This window comes from Gouania willdenowi, chromosome 4 (assembly GCF_900634775.1).
Source record: "Gouania willdenowi chromosome 4, fGouWil2.1, whole genome shotgun sequence".
Classification (NCBI taxonomy): Eukaryota; Metazoa; Chordata; class Actinopteri; order Blenniiformes; family Gobiesocidae; genus Gouania; species Gouania willdenowi.
Window position 1 is genome coordinate 34,813,237 of NC_041047.1, and position 16,566 is coordinate 34,829,802.

A 16,566-nucleotide genomic window follows, 5' to 3' on the forward strand; every position below is an offset into this window, starting at 1 on the left:
TATCACAGCGTGGGGGATTAATATCACAGCGTGGGGGATTAATATCACAGCGTGTTGGATTAATATCACAGCGTGTTGGATTAATATCACAGCGCGTTGGATTCATATCACAGCGCGTTGGATTCATATCACAGCGTGGGGGATTAATATCACAGCGTGTTGGATTAATATCACAGCGTGTTGGATTAATATCACAGCGTGGGGGATTCATATCACAGCGTGGGGGATTCATATCACAGCGTGTTGGATTAATATCACAGCGTGTTGGATTAATATCACAGCGTGTTGGATTCATATCACAGCGTGGGGGATTCATATCACAGCGTGTTGGATTCATATCACAGCGTGGGGGATTAATATGTTTGCTGGTTCCTTCATCAAAGCTGCTGATATTTAACAGCCGTTTTTGAGCATTTTGACTGATTTTTAAAGACCCACAGAATATTTTGTACTATGACTGACTGAGATCTGACACCAGATTCTGAAAGATTGAAGCCTCTACTGTCATCAGAATTTTTTTTTGTTTCTGGCTTGTTTCGTTCTCCTGTAATCAACCGTTGAATAGAGCAAGTTTTACACAAATCTTTAGTGTCAGAACAAAAAGCTGAGAAAAAAGCATTTTTCTAAAAAAAAAAAAAAAACCCTGTCAGTGACTTTAAAGTTATTTTTGTGCTTTAGTGACAACTCTAACATCTGAACATTGTTTCCTTCTATAAAAACAAAACAAAACACTGAGACAGGGTTTTTGATGGCAAAATTATTATTTTTTTGTTATCTGGGTCAGAGTTGAATGGATTTCTTACTGTATTTTGGCGTTCCTCCAAGTCTCTCCCCCATCAGTCTGCACACACAGAACTTCCTCTTCCTCCAGGACATACAGAGTCTCACTGCTTACCGCATTTATTTTTTTCTTTTATTGTTTTATCTCACCATCGCCACACTTTCCGTCGACTAAAGTTCCACACATGCTCTGGTCGGGTGTGTACTGCTGTGAGCTGATGGGAACATAGATATCATCTCTCGTAGAGACATTTTCTGTCTCATAAACTCCTTTCTTCTCCATCTGAGCTCTGCATCCAAAGGTGCTGCTACCACGTACATGTCACCACCCCCCGTCGATCACACAGATGTTACCTCCTCTTCCCTCCGACACGCAGCACTGACCCGGTTAGTTGATGGTTTTATTTCCCGATCGCAACATAATCAATAATCCACTCGGGTCCACACATGTTCTGTGTTAGTATGTGGTGCTGTGAGCTGCTGGATACGTCACACTATCACTTCATAGCGCCATAATCTCCCTCATCCTTGCTTCTCCCCCCAGCTAATGGTAGCATCAGTGGCTAATCTCACATCTGAAGGTGCACTGCTGCCACCTTCAGGGCACAGTTAGTTCCTACATCACACTACAGCTTAGATATTGATGAGGGACCTCCGCCAGGGTGTTTTCTAGTAATCTCTGTGAAAAAACACAAATGACGAGTTATCTCGTCAATGGCACTGAGCGAGTTAATAGCTTGTGCTGTAACTCTTCAGGATCTGGTCAGAAAAGGAATCCCTCACCACTTCCGGGCCATCGTTTGGCAGCTGCTGTGCAACGCCCAGAACATGCCCATCAAGGACCAGTACTCGGACCTCTTGAAGATGACGTCGCCCTGCGAGAAGCTGATTCGCAGAGACATTGCCCGCACGTATCCTGAGCACGAGTTCTTTAAGGAGAAGGACAGCCTGGGACAGGAAGTGCTCTTTAATGTCATGAAGGTACGACTCGTTCCTCAGTGTCTCAGCCTGGATTGGGCTCAATTACAGTTTTAAGTTACAATTATGTTTTCAATTACAATTCAATTCCGATTACAGTGAACAGCATTTTTTCCAATTATAATGAAATTAGAGTTATTTTTTATCATTAGTCAATTACTGAGCCTGAAATAAATAAGCCAATAAAAGTCAACCTTCCTCTTGTTTTAGCTTTCTGTTAGCATCTCTAATGCTAACGGGTCCTTAGTCCGCTGTAAAATACACTAATAACTAATATTTATCATTAATCAATTTCCTATCTATTGATTACCTTGTTAGGCTTCCTAATCAATGAAAATATCGGTTTTTATTATTATTGGTGTGTTAGTATATGCCTAGATTTCTATATATTTAAATGGTAAAATGTGTGAAAGCTTGATATGAAACAAATTTTAATTATTAACTACATATGTGTAGAACTGAACATAGAACTGTAACATGGCTCCACTGTTTTGCATTAAATTATAATCTGTTATATAATTTTAATTGCATTAATTGATTGCAGATTTTCAAAATTACATTTCCATTTATATTTACACCATAATTGTAAATAATTACGCAATTCTAAGTGACCCCAACCCTGGTTGGAGTTGGTTACGTGTGTACAGATGTGTGAGGCTGTTGTGTTTTATTAGGCATACTCTTTGGTGGACCGTGAGGTGGGCTACTGCCAGGGGAGTGCCTTCATCGTAGGGCTGCTACTCATGCAGGTAAGACTCCTCCTCCTCACCACATGTTAACTTATGCTTGCATATCAAACCCATCTTTTCCACCTCCGCAAATGTCTGCCCCGCCCATTAGAACATGTGATCATGCATCTGCTACACAGGTTAACATAGAGCGAAGTATTTTAACCAAAGAATACAACAGATTTTCAAAAGAAACTATTCACTTGTACTTTTATTTGTAATGAAAAAAGGGTCACATAATTTACATGTATTTTTTCTTCCTTTTGGATGAAATATATTATTGTAACGACTGAACCACATTTAAAGAAGCCATCAGTAAAAAGGTAACATAAGATGGTTTTGAATAATTAAAAAAACGAGTGTTTGTGTGTGTGCGCCCACAAGCGTTCGTGTGTGTGCGCGCCAGTGTTTATTTCACTTTAATCATCTTAAGCAGGGTTTAAATGAGCTTTATAGATAAACTTAAATTCACAATGGTGATAACAGTTTAAAGATAAAGCCTTAAAGTGTGAGTGAGGACACTGGTTTGTAATGTAGTGAGGATGGATTATTTATATTTAGACTAAAGTAACCTATTACATCTATTCACATCTGTTTAAAGTATTTCTTAAGGTACTTGTACTTATATATACACACACACAGTGAGGCAAAACAGTTTAGTCAGCTACCAATTGTACAAGTTCTCCCACTTAAAAAGATGAGAGAGGCCTGTAATTTTCATCATAGATAAACCTCAACTATGTAGTGTTGTGGTGGTCGAGACCAAATTTTAAAGGTCTTGGTCTTGTCTCGGACTCTGAAGCATTTTGACTCGGTCTTGTCTTGGACTCGGGCTGCCCGGACTCGGGATTTTCCATCAAGACCGTTAGAGACCAGCACTAATTCCTGCTATTTTTAAACTTTTTTATAATGTGATAATAACACGGAGAAGAACGGGATAAAACAATCCTTTATTTATTATTTTATCCACCGCATATAATGACCACAACCTTCCTTAATGTGACTGAGTGACGTGTGTGACACTCATACGTGTGTGACTACGGTGTCAGTTTGGACCGCGGAGCGCAAGGGAGTTATGAACTAATCACCGGTAAAAATCCCAGTAAAACTCCGGAAAACAATCACCATGAATAAATGTAGTCCGGCCGCCGCCATCTTGGTTTATGTCATCACCAGCGCGTCATCGCCACAGAGTTGCACAAGCACAGAATGAGTCAAATAACTGTAAAAAGGTCTTATTTTAGTCTATTTTCTTTATAAAGTGGTGTTTTTTGTGTCTTTAGACTCTAATTACATTTATGTATATAATATGTTCCCCACAATATAAACAGGTTCACAATATAGTTATTTTTATAGTTTCTGTTTCCACTGTATCCAGAATAATAATAATATTGATTAATTTGTCACATGACTGTTCCAGGGTTTGTTTCATTTAGTTTCACATCTACCTGTAGATCTATGTTTTTTACACTGATGACAACTTGTTTGTAGTTTTATTTCAGAAAGTTTCACTTTTACAGTTACAGTTGGAAACCTTTGTTAATTGAATATTCTAGTTACATTACAGTAACCATATTAAACTATATCAACTAAGTGATTTAATAAAAATGGCCTGTGTAAAGGCTTTTTCAAACTAAAAAATGATCTTGTGAACTCTGTGACCTGTTGACCTGCACAACTCAAAGAATCAGAATCAAGAATCATTATTTCTTGGTAGAAATACTTTTAAACACTTGCTGTACATTCAGCTGACATAAAAATATTGTTTTCAAACATGTAGAATAATTGTGAATTTATCAGTAGTAGTAGTAGTTTTAATATTTTAGTTAATTTTTTGCAGGCACCTTTTTTGTCCGTCAAATGTATTTAAAATAAACTAAAATTAAATAGAGAATGTTATTTAACTGTTGAACCTTGTCATAATTTTATTTATTTATAGATTTTTTTAAATTGAAAAAAAAAAAAATGTTTATGGTCTTGACTCGGTCTCGGCTCCCGAATATCTTGGTCTTGTCTTGGTCTCGGTGCATTCTGGTCTCGGGCAAGTCTTGGTCTCGGGCAAGTCTTGGTCTCGGATAGTGTGATCTTGAACACAACACTACAACTATGAGAGACTGAATGAGAAAAAAAAATCCAGAAAATCACATTATAGGATTTTTAATGAATTTATTTGCAAATTATGGTGGAAAATACGTATTTGGTCAATAACAAAAGTTAATCTCAAAACTTTGTAATGTAGCCTTTGTTGGCAATGACAGATGTCAAATGTTTTCTGTAAGTCTTCACAAGGTTTTCACACATTGTTGCTGGTATGTTGGTCCATTCCTCCATGCAGATCTCCTCTAGAGCAGTGATGTTTTGGGGCTGTCGCTAGGCAACACAGACTTTCAACTACCTCCAAAGATTTTCTATGGGGTTGAGATCTGGAGACTGGCTAGGCCACTCCAGGACCTTGAAATGCTTCTTATGAAGCTCTACAGTAGGTATAGTGTTCTTTCTCCTCCAAACACGACAAGTTGAGTTTTTACCATCCATCCATCTCCATCCATCCATCCATCCATCTTCTCCCGCTTAGCCGTTTCCGGGTCGCGGGGGCAGCATCCTCAGTAGGGAGGCCCAGACTTCCCTCTCCCCGGCCACTTCCTCCAGCTCTTCCGGGGGGACCCCGAGACGTTCCCAGGCCAGCCGAGAGACATAGTCTCTCCAGCGTGTCCTGGGTCTTCCCCGGGGCCTCCTTCCGGAGGGACGTGCCCTGAACGCCTCACTAGGGAGGTTTTTACCAAAAAGTTCTATTTTGGTTTCATCTGACCATATGACCGTCACCCAATCCTCTTCTGGATCATCTAAATGTTCTCTATCAAACTTCAGACGGGCCTGGACATGTAGTGGCTTAAGCAGGGGGACACGTCTGGTACTGCAGGAATTGAGTCCCTGGTGGCGTAGTGTGTTACTGAGGGTGTTACTTTGGTCCCAGCTCTCTGCAGGCCATTCACTAGGCCCCCCCGTGTGGTTCTGGGATTTTTGCTCACCGTTCTTGTGATCATTTTGACCCACGGGGTGAGATCTTGCGTGGAGCCCCAGATGGAGGGAGATTATCAGTGTCTTGTATGTCTTCCATTTTCTAATAATTGTTCCCACAGTTGATTTCTTCACACCAAGCTGTTTACCTATTGCAGATTCAGTCTTCCCAGCCTGGTGCAGGTCTACAATTTAGTTTCTGGTGTCCTTTGACAGGTCTTTGGTCTTGGCCATAGTGGAGTTTGGAGTCTGACTGTTTGAGGTTGTGGACAGGTGTGTTTTATACTGATAACCAGTTCAAACAGGTTCCATTAATACAGGTAACGAGTGGAGGAGGAGCCTCTTAAAGAAGAAGTTACAGGTCTGTGCGAGACACAAATCTGGCTTGTTTGTAGATGACCAAATACTTATTGTACAGAGAGATTTAACAATTAATTCATTAAAAATCCTACAATGTGATTTTCTGGATATATTTTTCTCATGTTGTCTCTCATAGTTGAGGTTTATCTATGATGAAAATTACAGGCCTCTCTTATTTTTTTAAGTGGGAGAACTTGTACAATTAGTGGCTGAATAAATACTTTTTTGTGTGTGCGTGTGTGTGTGCGTGTGCGTGTGCGTGTGCGTGTGTGTGTGTGTGTGCGCGACCTAATACTGCAAAGACATTTAAATAATAAAAAGTTAATGATTGAGTTATTGTAAATTGTATATAATACATACCATACTATCCGATTCATCGATTAATCTATTAATTCATAGACCGATTCATCGATTATGAAAATAATTGTTAGTTGCTGCTCTTTTGTGCAATGTTTTACAATAAAATAAATATGAACATATACAGTAAGGTGCAATAAAAAATTGGGATCAGCACCATTGATTGATTGATCATGGTCCTGTTTCTGTTCTAGATGCCAGAGGAGGAGGCGTTTTGTGTGTTTGTGAAGCTGATGCAGGACTACAGGCTACGGGAGCTCTTTAAACCCAGCATGGCGGAGCTGGGTCTGTGCATGTACCAGTTTGAGTTCATGATCCAGGAGCAGCTCCCAGAGCTCCACATTCACTTCCAGGCTCAGAGCTTCCACACCTCCATGTACGCCTCGTCCTGGTTCCTCACCATCTTCCTCACCACCTTCCCTCTGCCCGTGGCCACCAGGATCTTTGACATCTTCATGTGTGAGGTCAGTTTGATTAAACACTGCCCCCTGCTGGTGGAAACACACACTGGATTGTGATTCACACCAGGGTTGGGCTCAATTATAATTGTAGTTGCATAATTAATCATTAACTACAGTTATTACTTGATTATAATTGTTATTTTAAAAATCTGGTGCTTTTTCTTACATTTTTCTTTTTTCTCAATTTTTTACTATTACAAAAAGAATCTGTCTTTTTTTCCCCTTTTTTTTCCCTCTTTTTAAGAATTGTAATTTAACATGATTGAAGATATAATTGACCCCAACACTGATTGACTGTCTTCTGTGCTCTGTAGGGTCTGGAGATTGTGTTCCGTGTGGGTCTGGCCATCCTCCAGATGAACCAGTCTGAGTTGATCCAGCTCGACATGGAAGGAATGTTACAGGTAACGCACGCACGCACACACAAACACTAGTGGTGTGCACACACACTAACACTCTGCGTGCACACAAACACTTGTGGTGCGCACTCGTGGTGCATTCACACACAAATACTCATGTGCACGCACACAAACACTCATGGTACGTGAACGGAAACACTTGTGGTGCGCGCACACACAAACACTCATGCGCGCACACACAAATATTCATGTGCACAAAGACTTCATGCCCACACACAAACACTCGTGTGCACACACAAAGCTCCGCAGGTGAATCAAACATCTCTGCATCACAGTCAGTGAAATATTTTTATGATATATGATTTTGTCGATTCGTTGTTGCAGCTTTAACCAGAATAACGACTACGTGTAAGCTGCGGAGCTCTAATCCTTTTCTTCTTGTTTCAGCACTTTCAGAAGATCATCCCCCACCAGCTGGACAGTGGACCTGAGAAGGTCATTCAGGCTGCCTATCAAGTTAAATACAACGCCAAGAAGATGAAGAAGTATGTACAACTTATTACTAACCGTCTTTTTGGTGGTCTTTGCTATTAAGAGTTATTATACTTTAATGTATAAACATTCATATTTAAAATCTCATGCAACAAAAGTAAAGGATGCTTGTTCAAAACACTTTTGATTTAAATCCTACAACAATTGATATTTAAAATGACAGTTTAACATTGCTGTCACTCTGATTCTCTGATTCCTTAGACTAATGTTTCTCAAGTGGAGGTACATGTACTCCTAGGGGCACGCAATAGCACTGCAGAGGGTACTTAAGAGAGTGAGCGAGGGGAAAATTAACAAATGAAAGCATGATGTTTATTTTTTAGTTAAAAAAAATAATCAATATATACATTACCAGCAACAAAACGACAACACAAACACAAAATAAGAGAAAAATATACTGAATAATAAAAAGAACAGACAACAAAATGACACCAAAAACACACACATCAAGACAGAAAAATGCTTACTATCACCAGTAACACACAAAACCACAAGAAAGACACAATAAACGAGTCTCCGTCAGAAGAAGCTTCAACTTTCTCCTCCAGGAGAGGGAGGAGTTTGGTGAGGCCATGGAGAACGACTTCTGGACCACCATCCTCCTCAATCCCACCGACACGCCTTCCCATGAGCAGTGCTGAACGAGTTTTGGAAAATTGCTAATTTCCTTAATATTGCAATTTAATTTGCGATTTTTTTTCAAGGTCTTCTGTTCATGTATTTTTCAACATAATTAATAAATCAATGAAATGTGACAGTCCATTTCTTTACTTCAATTACTGTTGTAAACTTAGATATTTTGACTTGCAGTCTTGTAGCATTCAATGTAACTAAATTTTATCAAACAGAATTATGAACTAAAGTGCAGGAAAAGTCAGGAGAACAAATATGTGCTTAAACAAATAACACATTTTTTAGTTAAACCAAAATAAACATGTCTGTTCTTATTAAACCTTAAGAAGGAACGCTAATAATAATATTATATCCACTCAATAACAGCAGCACACAACAACTACACTTATTAATCACAAGAATCTCAAATTATTTCCTCTGCATTTCACCTATTTCCACGGCAACGGTCAGGGCGAGACTATGCTCGCCGACGCAGAGTGGGGCTTTGGTTCTGGACCATCGCTAATGCATTAAATCATTCAGTCATACCGATGAGGAAGCAGGGCCTGGGGACCCAGGAGTGGGGTCCCCTATCTCTGGGGCTGAAGTTGTTGAGATGGTTAAAAAGCTCCTTGTGGGAGGGCCCCGGGGGATGAGATTCACTCAGGGTTCCTCAAGGTCCTGGATGTTGTGGGGTTGTCATCGGGGGTGCTGGGCCTCTGGACTGGCAGACCCGGGTGAAGTCTCTGGATGCTTTATTTTGGGGTTCGCAGGATGAAATGGTTGAGAACCACTGCTCTATTGAATCGTTCTAGTTTAAAGGAGCAGTATTATGAAAAATCACTTTCTAATGGTGTAGCTACAGTGATATACATTTCTTTAGCCTCATTCAGAGAAACAAAGATGATAAAGTTCTGTTTCCTCCCTCCCTTGTTATCCCACATTTTGTAAAAACTCAGCTCAAAACAGGACAGTTGAATTTTTCTCGCGTTGTGACGTCACAAGACTATCGTCTTAAATGATTATTCTTGTGGTCAGTAGAGGTGAGGTGGAGGAGAAACACTGTTAATGATTTACTGCTGCTGTGATAAACACACCCTGAAGTAGCGTATATGTTCACACACTCATTCATATGCATGAAGGCCCATAAAACAGCCTATTTTTTAGAAGCGTCATTAAAGTGACTTTTCAGAGGATAAAACTCCAGAAAACAGCCGAGTTTGGGAAAATAATCCTCAAATATTGTCAGGGTTCTTAGAACAAATGGAGATGAGTGATAAATAGCATAATACTGGACCTTTAATGTTTCTTGAGGTTTTTTTTTTTTTTTTTTTTTTTTTTTTTTAGCATTTTGCAACAATTCATGTAATCAGGATGTTTTCAAAAACCTAATTAGTCCAAGAATATCTTGCGTGTTGAATTGTGGCAGATTGTAAATGTTTGTGAGTCCACTTCACGTCACTTTCACTCTTTTGTGTTTCTGTGTTCAGGTTGGAGAAAGAGTACACTACAATCAAAACTAAAGAGATGGAGGAGCAGGTGGAGATAAAGGTACAAGTACACAGTAGTTTTCACTGAAGTGTGAGTCACGTGTTAGTCTGACTGAAGCTGATTGGTTGTTGTGCAGAGGCTGAGGACAGAGAATCGACTGCTGAAGCAGAGGATAGACACGCTGGAGAAGGTACGAACATGAACCCATTCAGCTGTGTGAACACATGCATCCCATCATGCATCTGTCCCCACCATGCAGTTGTGTCCATCACTAACTGGACTGGCCTGTGTGTGCGTTGTCAAACTCTGAATGTGTAGTCATGGACCAAAGTATTGACAACCCTGGAATTTTTCCATAAAATACAGCATTTGTCCTAGAAATAGTTGCAATTCCAAATATTTCTGATGAACACATGTTTATTTTCTTTATGTGCATTGAAATAACACAAAAAAGCAGAAAAAGGCACAAATGTACACAATCTTACACACAATTAAAAATAAAGGACTGGATAAAATGTTTAGAATGGTAAATTAACACAGGCAGGGCCATAGCTACATATTGCAGTATATTGAATATCACTAATGTCCGGTGTTAGGGTGAACCCTAACCCTATTCCTATCTAAAAGGGGTGGAGCTAGAGCAATGATGCAGCAGGAATTTTTGTTTTTAGTGTACAGCTTTGCTTAACAACCAGCTTATTTTCACACAGGACTCTTTACATTCACATATAAATAATCTAAAAATGTTTAAAATGCCCCCCCCCACCCTACCCCCACTAGTCCGACACCCCTGGATGCATGGTTGAGTTGTCGTTAATGTGACGAGACTAAGAGACCAAAAACATTTGGAATTGTAACTATTTCTGGAAGGAATGGTGTATTTTCTGCTAAAATTCCAGGGGTGCCGATACTTTGTTGATCATTTCTAATGCATCTGGATTGCTGGTTGTCATGGTGACGATGTCTGTGACTAACTGAGAACATGACGGAGGCTGATATTAATCTCAAAGCATGTCATATTGTTTTACGTGTTACTGTCAGCATGTGGCGTTACCATGGATACTAAAGGGTGGTCGCTCCTCTGTGATTGGCTGCTGGGAGGATCTCTGTGGTTCTAAAGCAGTGCCATAACGCAGTTACTAATGCAGACTAGGGTTGGGCAATATATCGTGATTTAGGGTATTTTGAGTATTCTATTTTGGCGATATAGAAAATGACTATATCGCCTGTATCGATACATACTGTATCTTTATATTTTCTAACTGGGTTTGATTTACACAATCATACAGTACAAATCACATCATACAAGTATTTACTATTATTTATAGAGTGCAGTCAAACAATGTTCTTCTTTACAATGTTTTATATTTCTGAGATATATATTTTATAGTTTATTTTGTATTAAAATACTGGTTTTAGGAGTCTCTGCTTTTTGCTACTTCTCATAACATCATGTAAAGCTTAGTTAGATGATCAGTGAGTGTGTTCAAATTCAGACCTTCATCTAAACAAGACACACTACAGAGCTTACTCACACGTGCTGTCCCTGAGAGGAGATTCTACAGCTGATTTGTTAATAAATGTGTCTATGTGGCATTTTTCATCAGCAAATTTCTAAATAATCTTTCTGGTCAGACTTTATTGAGTTAAATATATTGAGATTAATAATCTTGTATATCGACATTTTGAGAAAAAATATGGACGTATGAGTTTTGGTTCATATCGCCCAGCCCTATGCCGACCCAACAACGAGAACATTAACGCTGTCACCAGCTCCCCACGCTTCACTCACTGTTTCCTTCTGCATCACCTCTGCATCACCTCTGCATCACCTCTGCATCACCTCTGCATCACCTCTGCATCACCTCTGCATCACCTCTTCATCACATCTTCATCACATCTTCATCACATCTTCATCACATCTCTCTGCAATGTTCCTTTTTTCTACCCATAAACATGAGCATCACTGTGTGTATCTGGAGGGACAAATGAACATTGCACTTCTTCTTTGAAGTGTTCTTTTTGTGAGCTTTAAACTCTCTTCTGGATGTTTCTCTCTCTCTCTCTCTCTCTCTGCTGTCTGTTCTGTATATTTTGTGTTTTGTAGGAAAGTGCTTCCTTGGCAGATAGATTGATCCAGGTATATTCCTCTTCCTAACCTGTGCTGCACCTTTACCTTCCTGTGCTCTTTGCATGCCTCTGATTAGCTGAAGGACTACAATAACGCTGCATCTAATTAAAGGATTATTGTAAAGAGATAATAATATGATATAATATATATAATATCTAACACCTTGATAATAGATATGCATGGTTTACCAAAAATATATTGTATTATTGATATTTTGTAAGATTTTTTATATCAAAAATACTGATGTCATGACCTAATGCAACATTTCATTTATTTCAACCTATTTTTGTCACTATGAATATTTTAATTTAATAATGTAATTGGACTTTAAGATTTGATGCTGGCCATGTGCTTTAACCTAACCTGTGTATGGACTGAGTTAAACACACTAACCAATAGAAGTCATGTCTGTTTTTACACTGAAGCCCTGAAAAGCTGTGGTTAGGCTTAACGTCATCACACGTGACTTAGAAACGGTTCTCAGACAATATTTCACAATTGAGGTTAAAGTGATCCTCCACAAGTTTGTTCTAAAATCTTATAAATGTCCTTATTAGTAGATCTATGTCTAACAAAACACATTATTATTCAACATTTTTGTTTAATTATATTTTCAAAACAGGACTACTTTACAGTTTTAGAGCCTGTGTTCCTCCATATTTAAATCATGTGATTGATGATGTCACACGGCCCCACTGCCTGTAAACATCCCATTGTTTTCTATTAGAGTGAAACATTCAGCCTGATTTATAGATCATTTAATAGATTTATAGATCATTTAATAGATTTATAGATCATTTAATAGATTTATAGATTATTTAGTATATTTATAGATCATTTAATGGATTTATAGATTATTTAATAGATTTATAGATTATTTAGTAGATTTATAGATCATTTAATGGATTTATAGATTATTTAATAGATTTATAGATTATTTAGTAGATTTATAGATTATTTAATAGATTTATAGATTATTTAGTATATTTATAGATCATTTAATGGATTTATAGATTATTTAATAGATTTATAGATTATTTAATAGATTTATAGATTATTTAATAGACTTATAGATCATTTAATAGATTTATAGATTATTTAGTAGATTTATAGATCATTTAATAGATTTATAGATCATTTAATAGATTTATAGATTTATAGATCATTTAGTAGATTTATAGATCATTTAATAGATTTATAGATTATTTAATAGATCTATAGATCATTTAATAGATTTATAGATTATTTAGTATATTTATAGATCATTTAATGGATTTATAGATTATTTAATAGATTTATAGATTATTTAGTAGATTTATAGATTATTTAATAGATTTATAGATTATTTAATAGATTTATAGATCATTTAATAGATTTATAGATTATTTAGTAGATTTATAGATCATTTAATAGATTTATAGATCATTTAATAGATTTATAGATTATTTAGTAGATTTATAGATTATTTAGTAGATTTATAGATTATTTAGTAGATTTATAGATCATTTAGTAAATTTATAGATTATTTAATAAATTTATAGATCATTTAATAAATTTATAGATCATTTAATAGATTTATAGATCATTTAATAGATTTATAGATTATTTAATAGATTTATAGATTATTTAATAGATTTATATGTTATTTAGTAGATTTATAGATCATTTAATACTTTTATAGATTATTTAATAGATTTATAGATCATTTAATAGATTTATAGATTATTTAATAGATTTATAGATTATTTAGTAGATTTATAGATTATTTAGTAGATTTATAGATCATTTAATAGATTTATAGATTATTTAGTAGATTTATAGATTATTTAATAGATTTATAGATTATTTAGTAGATTTATAGATTATTTAGTAGATTTATAGATCATTTAGTAGATTTATAGATCATTTAATAGATTTATAGATTATTTAGTAGATTTATAGATCATTTAATAGATTTATAGATTTTTTAGTAGATTTATAGATTCTTTAATTGATTTATAGATTATTTAGTAGATTTATAGATTTCTTTAGTAGATTTATAGATTTCTTTAGTAGATTTATTGATCATTTAGTAGATTTATTAATAATTTAATAGATTCATCGATCATTTAGTAGATTTATAGATTATTTAGTAGATTTATTGATCATTTAGTAGATTTATTAATAATTTAATAGATTCATCGATCATTTAATAGATTTATAGATTATTTAGTAGATTTATAGATTATTTAGTAGATTTATAGATTATTTAATAGATTTATAGATTATTTAGTAGATTTATAGATCATTTAGTACATTTATATATTATTTAGTAGATTTATTGATCATTTAGTAGATTTATAGATCATTTAATAGATTTATAGATTATTTAGTAGATTTATAGATCATTTAATAGATTTATAGATTTTTTAGTAGATTTATAGATTATTTAGTAGATTTATAGATTTCTTTAGTAGATTTATAGATTATTTAGTAGATTTATTGATCATTTAGTAGATTTATTAATAATTTAATAGATTCATCGATCATTTAGTAGATTTATAGATTATTTAGTAGATTTATTGATCATTTAGTAGATTTATTAATAATTTAATAGATTCATCGATCATTTAATAGATTTATAGATTATTTAGTAGATTTATAGATTATTTAGTAGATTTATAGATCATTTAGTACATTTATATATTATTTAGTAGATTTATTGATCATTTAGTAGATTTATTAATAATTTAATTTATTTAGTAGATTTATTGATCATTTAGTAGATTTATTAATAATTTAATAGATTTATAGATCATTAATAGATTTATAGATTTTTTAGTAGATTTATAGATCATTTAGTAGATTTATAGATTATTTAATAGATTTATAGATTATTTAGTAGATTTATACATTATTTAGTAGATTTAGAGATCATTTAGTACATTTATAGATTTAGTAGATTTATAGATCATTTAATAGATTTATAGATTATTTAGTAGATTTATAGATTATTTAGTAGATTTATAGATTATTTAATAGATTTATAGATTATTTAGTAGATTTATAGATCATTTAGTACATTTATATATTATTTAGTAGATTTATTGATCATTTAGTAGATTTATTAATAATTTAATTTATTTAGTAGATTTATTGATCATTTAGTAGATTTATTAATAATTTAATAGATTTATAGATCATTAATAGATTTATAGATCATTAATAGATTTATAGATTATTTAGTAGATTTATACATTATTTAGTAGATTTATAGATTATTTAGTAGATTTATAGATTATTTAATAGATTTATAGATCATTTAGTACATTTATAGATTTAGTAGCTTTATAGATCATTTAATAGATTTATAGATTATTTAGTAGATTTCTGGATGATTTAGTAGATTTTTCAGTCACAATAACAACTTGTGCTACTTTTGGTTTCAAGATGGAGGAACAGGCTCTAAACTGTAAAGTAGTCCCATTTTTAAAATATAATTAATTGAATATGGTGCATAATAATGTGTTTTATTAGACATAGATTTACTGATAAGAATATTTTGAAGATTTTAGGACAAACTTGTAAAAACATTGTAGGACCTAAAGTATGTCAGGTCACTGTTATAAGTGGAGAAAGAAAATACAGTTTTTTCTAAGTAATATTTGTAAGACTTGACGAGTGTTGCATGTTTTTCATATCTACCAAATTTAAAGTAAACTTTCTGCCGTCATGCCATCAGAAGTTTTAAAAAGAAACTAAAATGTGAAACATTTCTACCCTTAACCTTGTCTCAACATTTAAAAGTTGTTGTTGGCATCAAATATAAAGTAAACGTATGTATATATATTTATATATATATATAAAGTAAATAGTTCAACTGGAAAGAAATCAAAATTGAAAGAAAAGATTACATTTCAAGTATTTGATTTGTAAAATGTGCATGTTTGAAATGTTGCACATGCATTAAATAAATCAATTGACTAAAAGTAAGTAATTCCAATCTTCAGTGCATGTTGATCTGATAAACCGTGCATGAATCCCTTCTTCTCCAATCTGATCTTTTCCTTCCACGCCACCCGGCCACACCCCTCTCCTGCTATTGGTTACGTCCAAAGGGACAAGTGACCCGAGCGCAGGAGGCAGAGGAAACGTACCTGGTCAAACGGGAGCTGGCCACGGTCAGACAGCAGAGCGAGGACACCAGTGCTCAGCTGGAGCAGGCCAAGACCACCATCATGACGCTCCAGCAGCCACAAGCGGTAAGAAGAAGAAGAAGAAGAAGAAGGGCCTCCAACCACAGGTGGAGGGTGAGACCTCGGCCAGGGGCGGCAAAACACAAAATAGAATGAAATATATAGACATTCTCCAGACTCGCTCCAACCACAATGTGTGTAACGTATACAGTGATGCAAAAATGATTAGTAACATCACTGATGAGGTTGAATACAAATCATTTAATGTTGTAAATTCATGATAAAATCTTCCTGCTTCATTTTTGCTGTAGTGCCGTACAGATGAAGAACCAACCTAAAACTGAGTCTGAATATTCCCTCCTATCTCCTTTCCTATCCACTTTTCCTTAACACTGGAAGTGTTTAAGTGGTGGCCATGATAAGGAGCATTCCAATTCTCTAAAAGCTTAGGAAAGGAAGCTCAATGCTTCCTTTATAACCTCCTTTAGCCTAGGAAACCTTTACCAGAGGAGACGAGATAATGATGACCCACAATTCACAACATTTAAAGGGACACAGATCATA

General features: G+C 35.1%; 1 protein-coding gene across 7 annotated transcripts in view; it reads left to right on the top strand.

Moving 5' to 3' along the window:
- Window positions 1–16,566, top strand: part of evi5b (ecotropic viral integration site 5b) — a 73,563-nt gene that overhangs the window by 39,715 nt on the left and 17,282 nt on the right. For 3 of the 7 annotated variants that reach the window (XM_028443693.1, XM_028443692.1, XM_028443695.1), the window contains 9 exons: window positions 1,537–1,761; window positions 2,433–2,507; window positions 6,416–6,685; window positions 6,997–7,086; window positions 7,489–7,586; window positions 9,696–9,756; window positions 9,833–9,886; window positions 11,804–11,836; window positions 15,925–16,068. In XM_028443693.1, the coding sequence (XP_028299494.1) occupies window positions 1,537–1,761; window positions 2,433–2,507; window positions 6,416–6,685; window positions 6,997–7,086; window positions 7,489–7,586; window positions 9,696–9,756; window positions 9,833–9,886; window positions 11,804–11,836; window positions 15,925–16,068 (1,050 nt within the window). Of the gene's footprint in view, window positions 1–788; window positions 1,168–1,536; window positions 1,762–2,432; window positions 2,508–6,415; window positions 6,686–6,996; window positions 7,087–7,488; window positions 7,587–9,695; window positions 9,757–9,832; window positions 9,887–11,803; window positions 11,837–15,924; window positions 16,069–16,566 lie in introns of those variants that run through there. The other 4 variants (XM_028443698.1, XM_028443696.1, XM_028443694.1 and 1 more) reach the window with 4 other exon arrangements.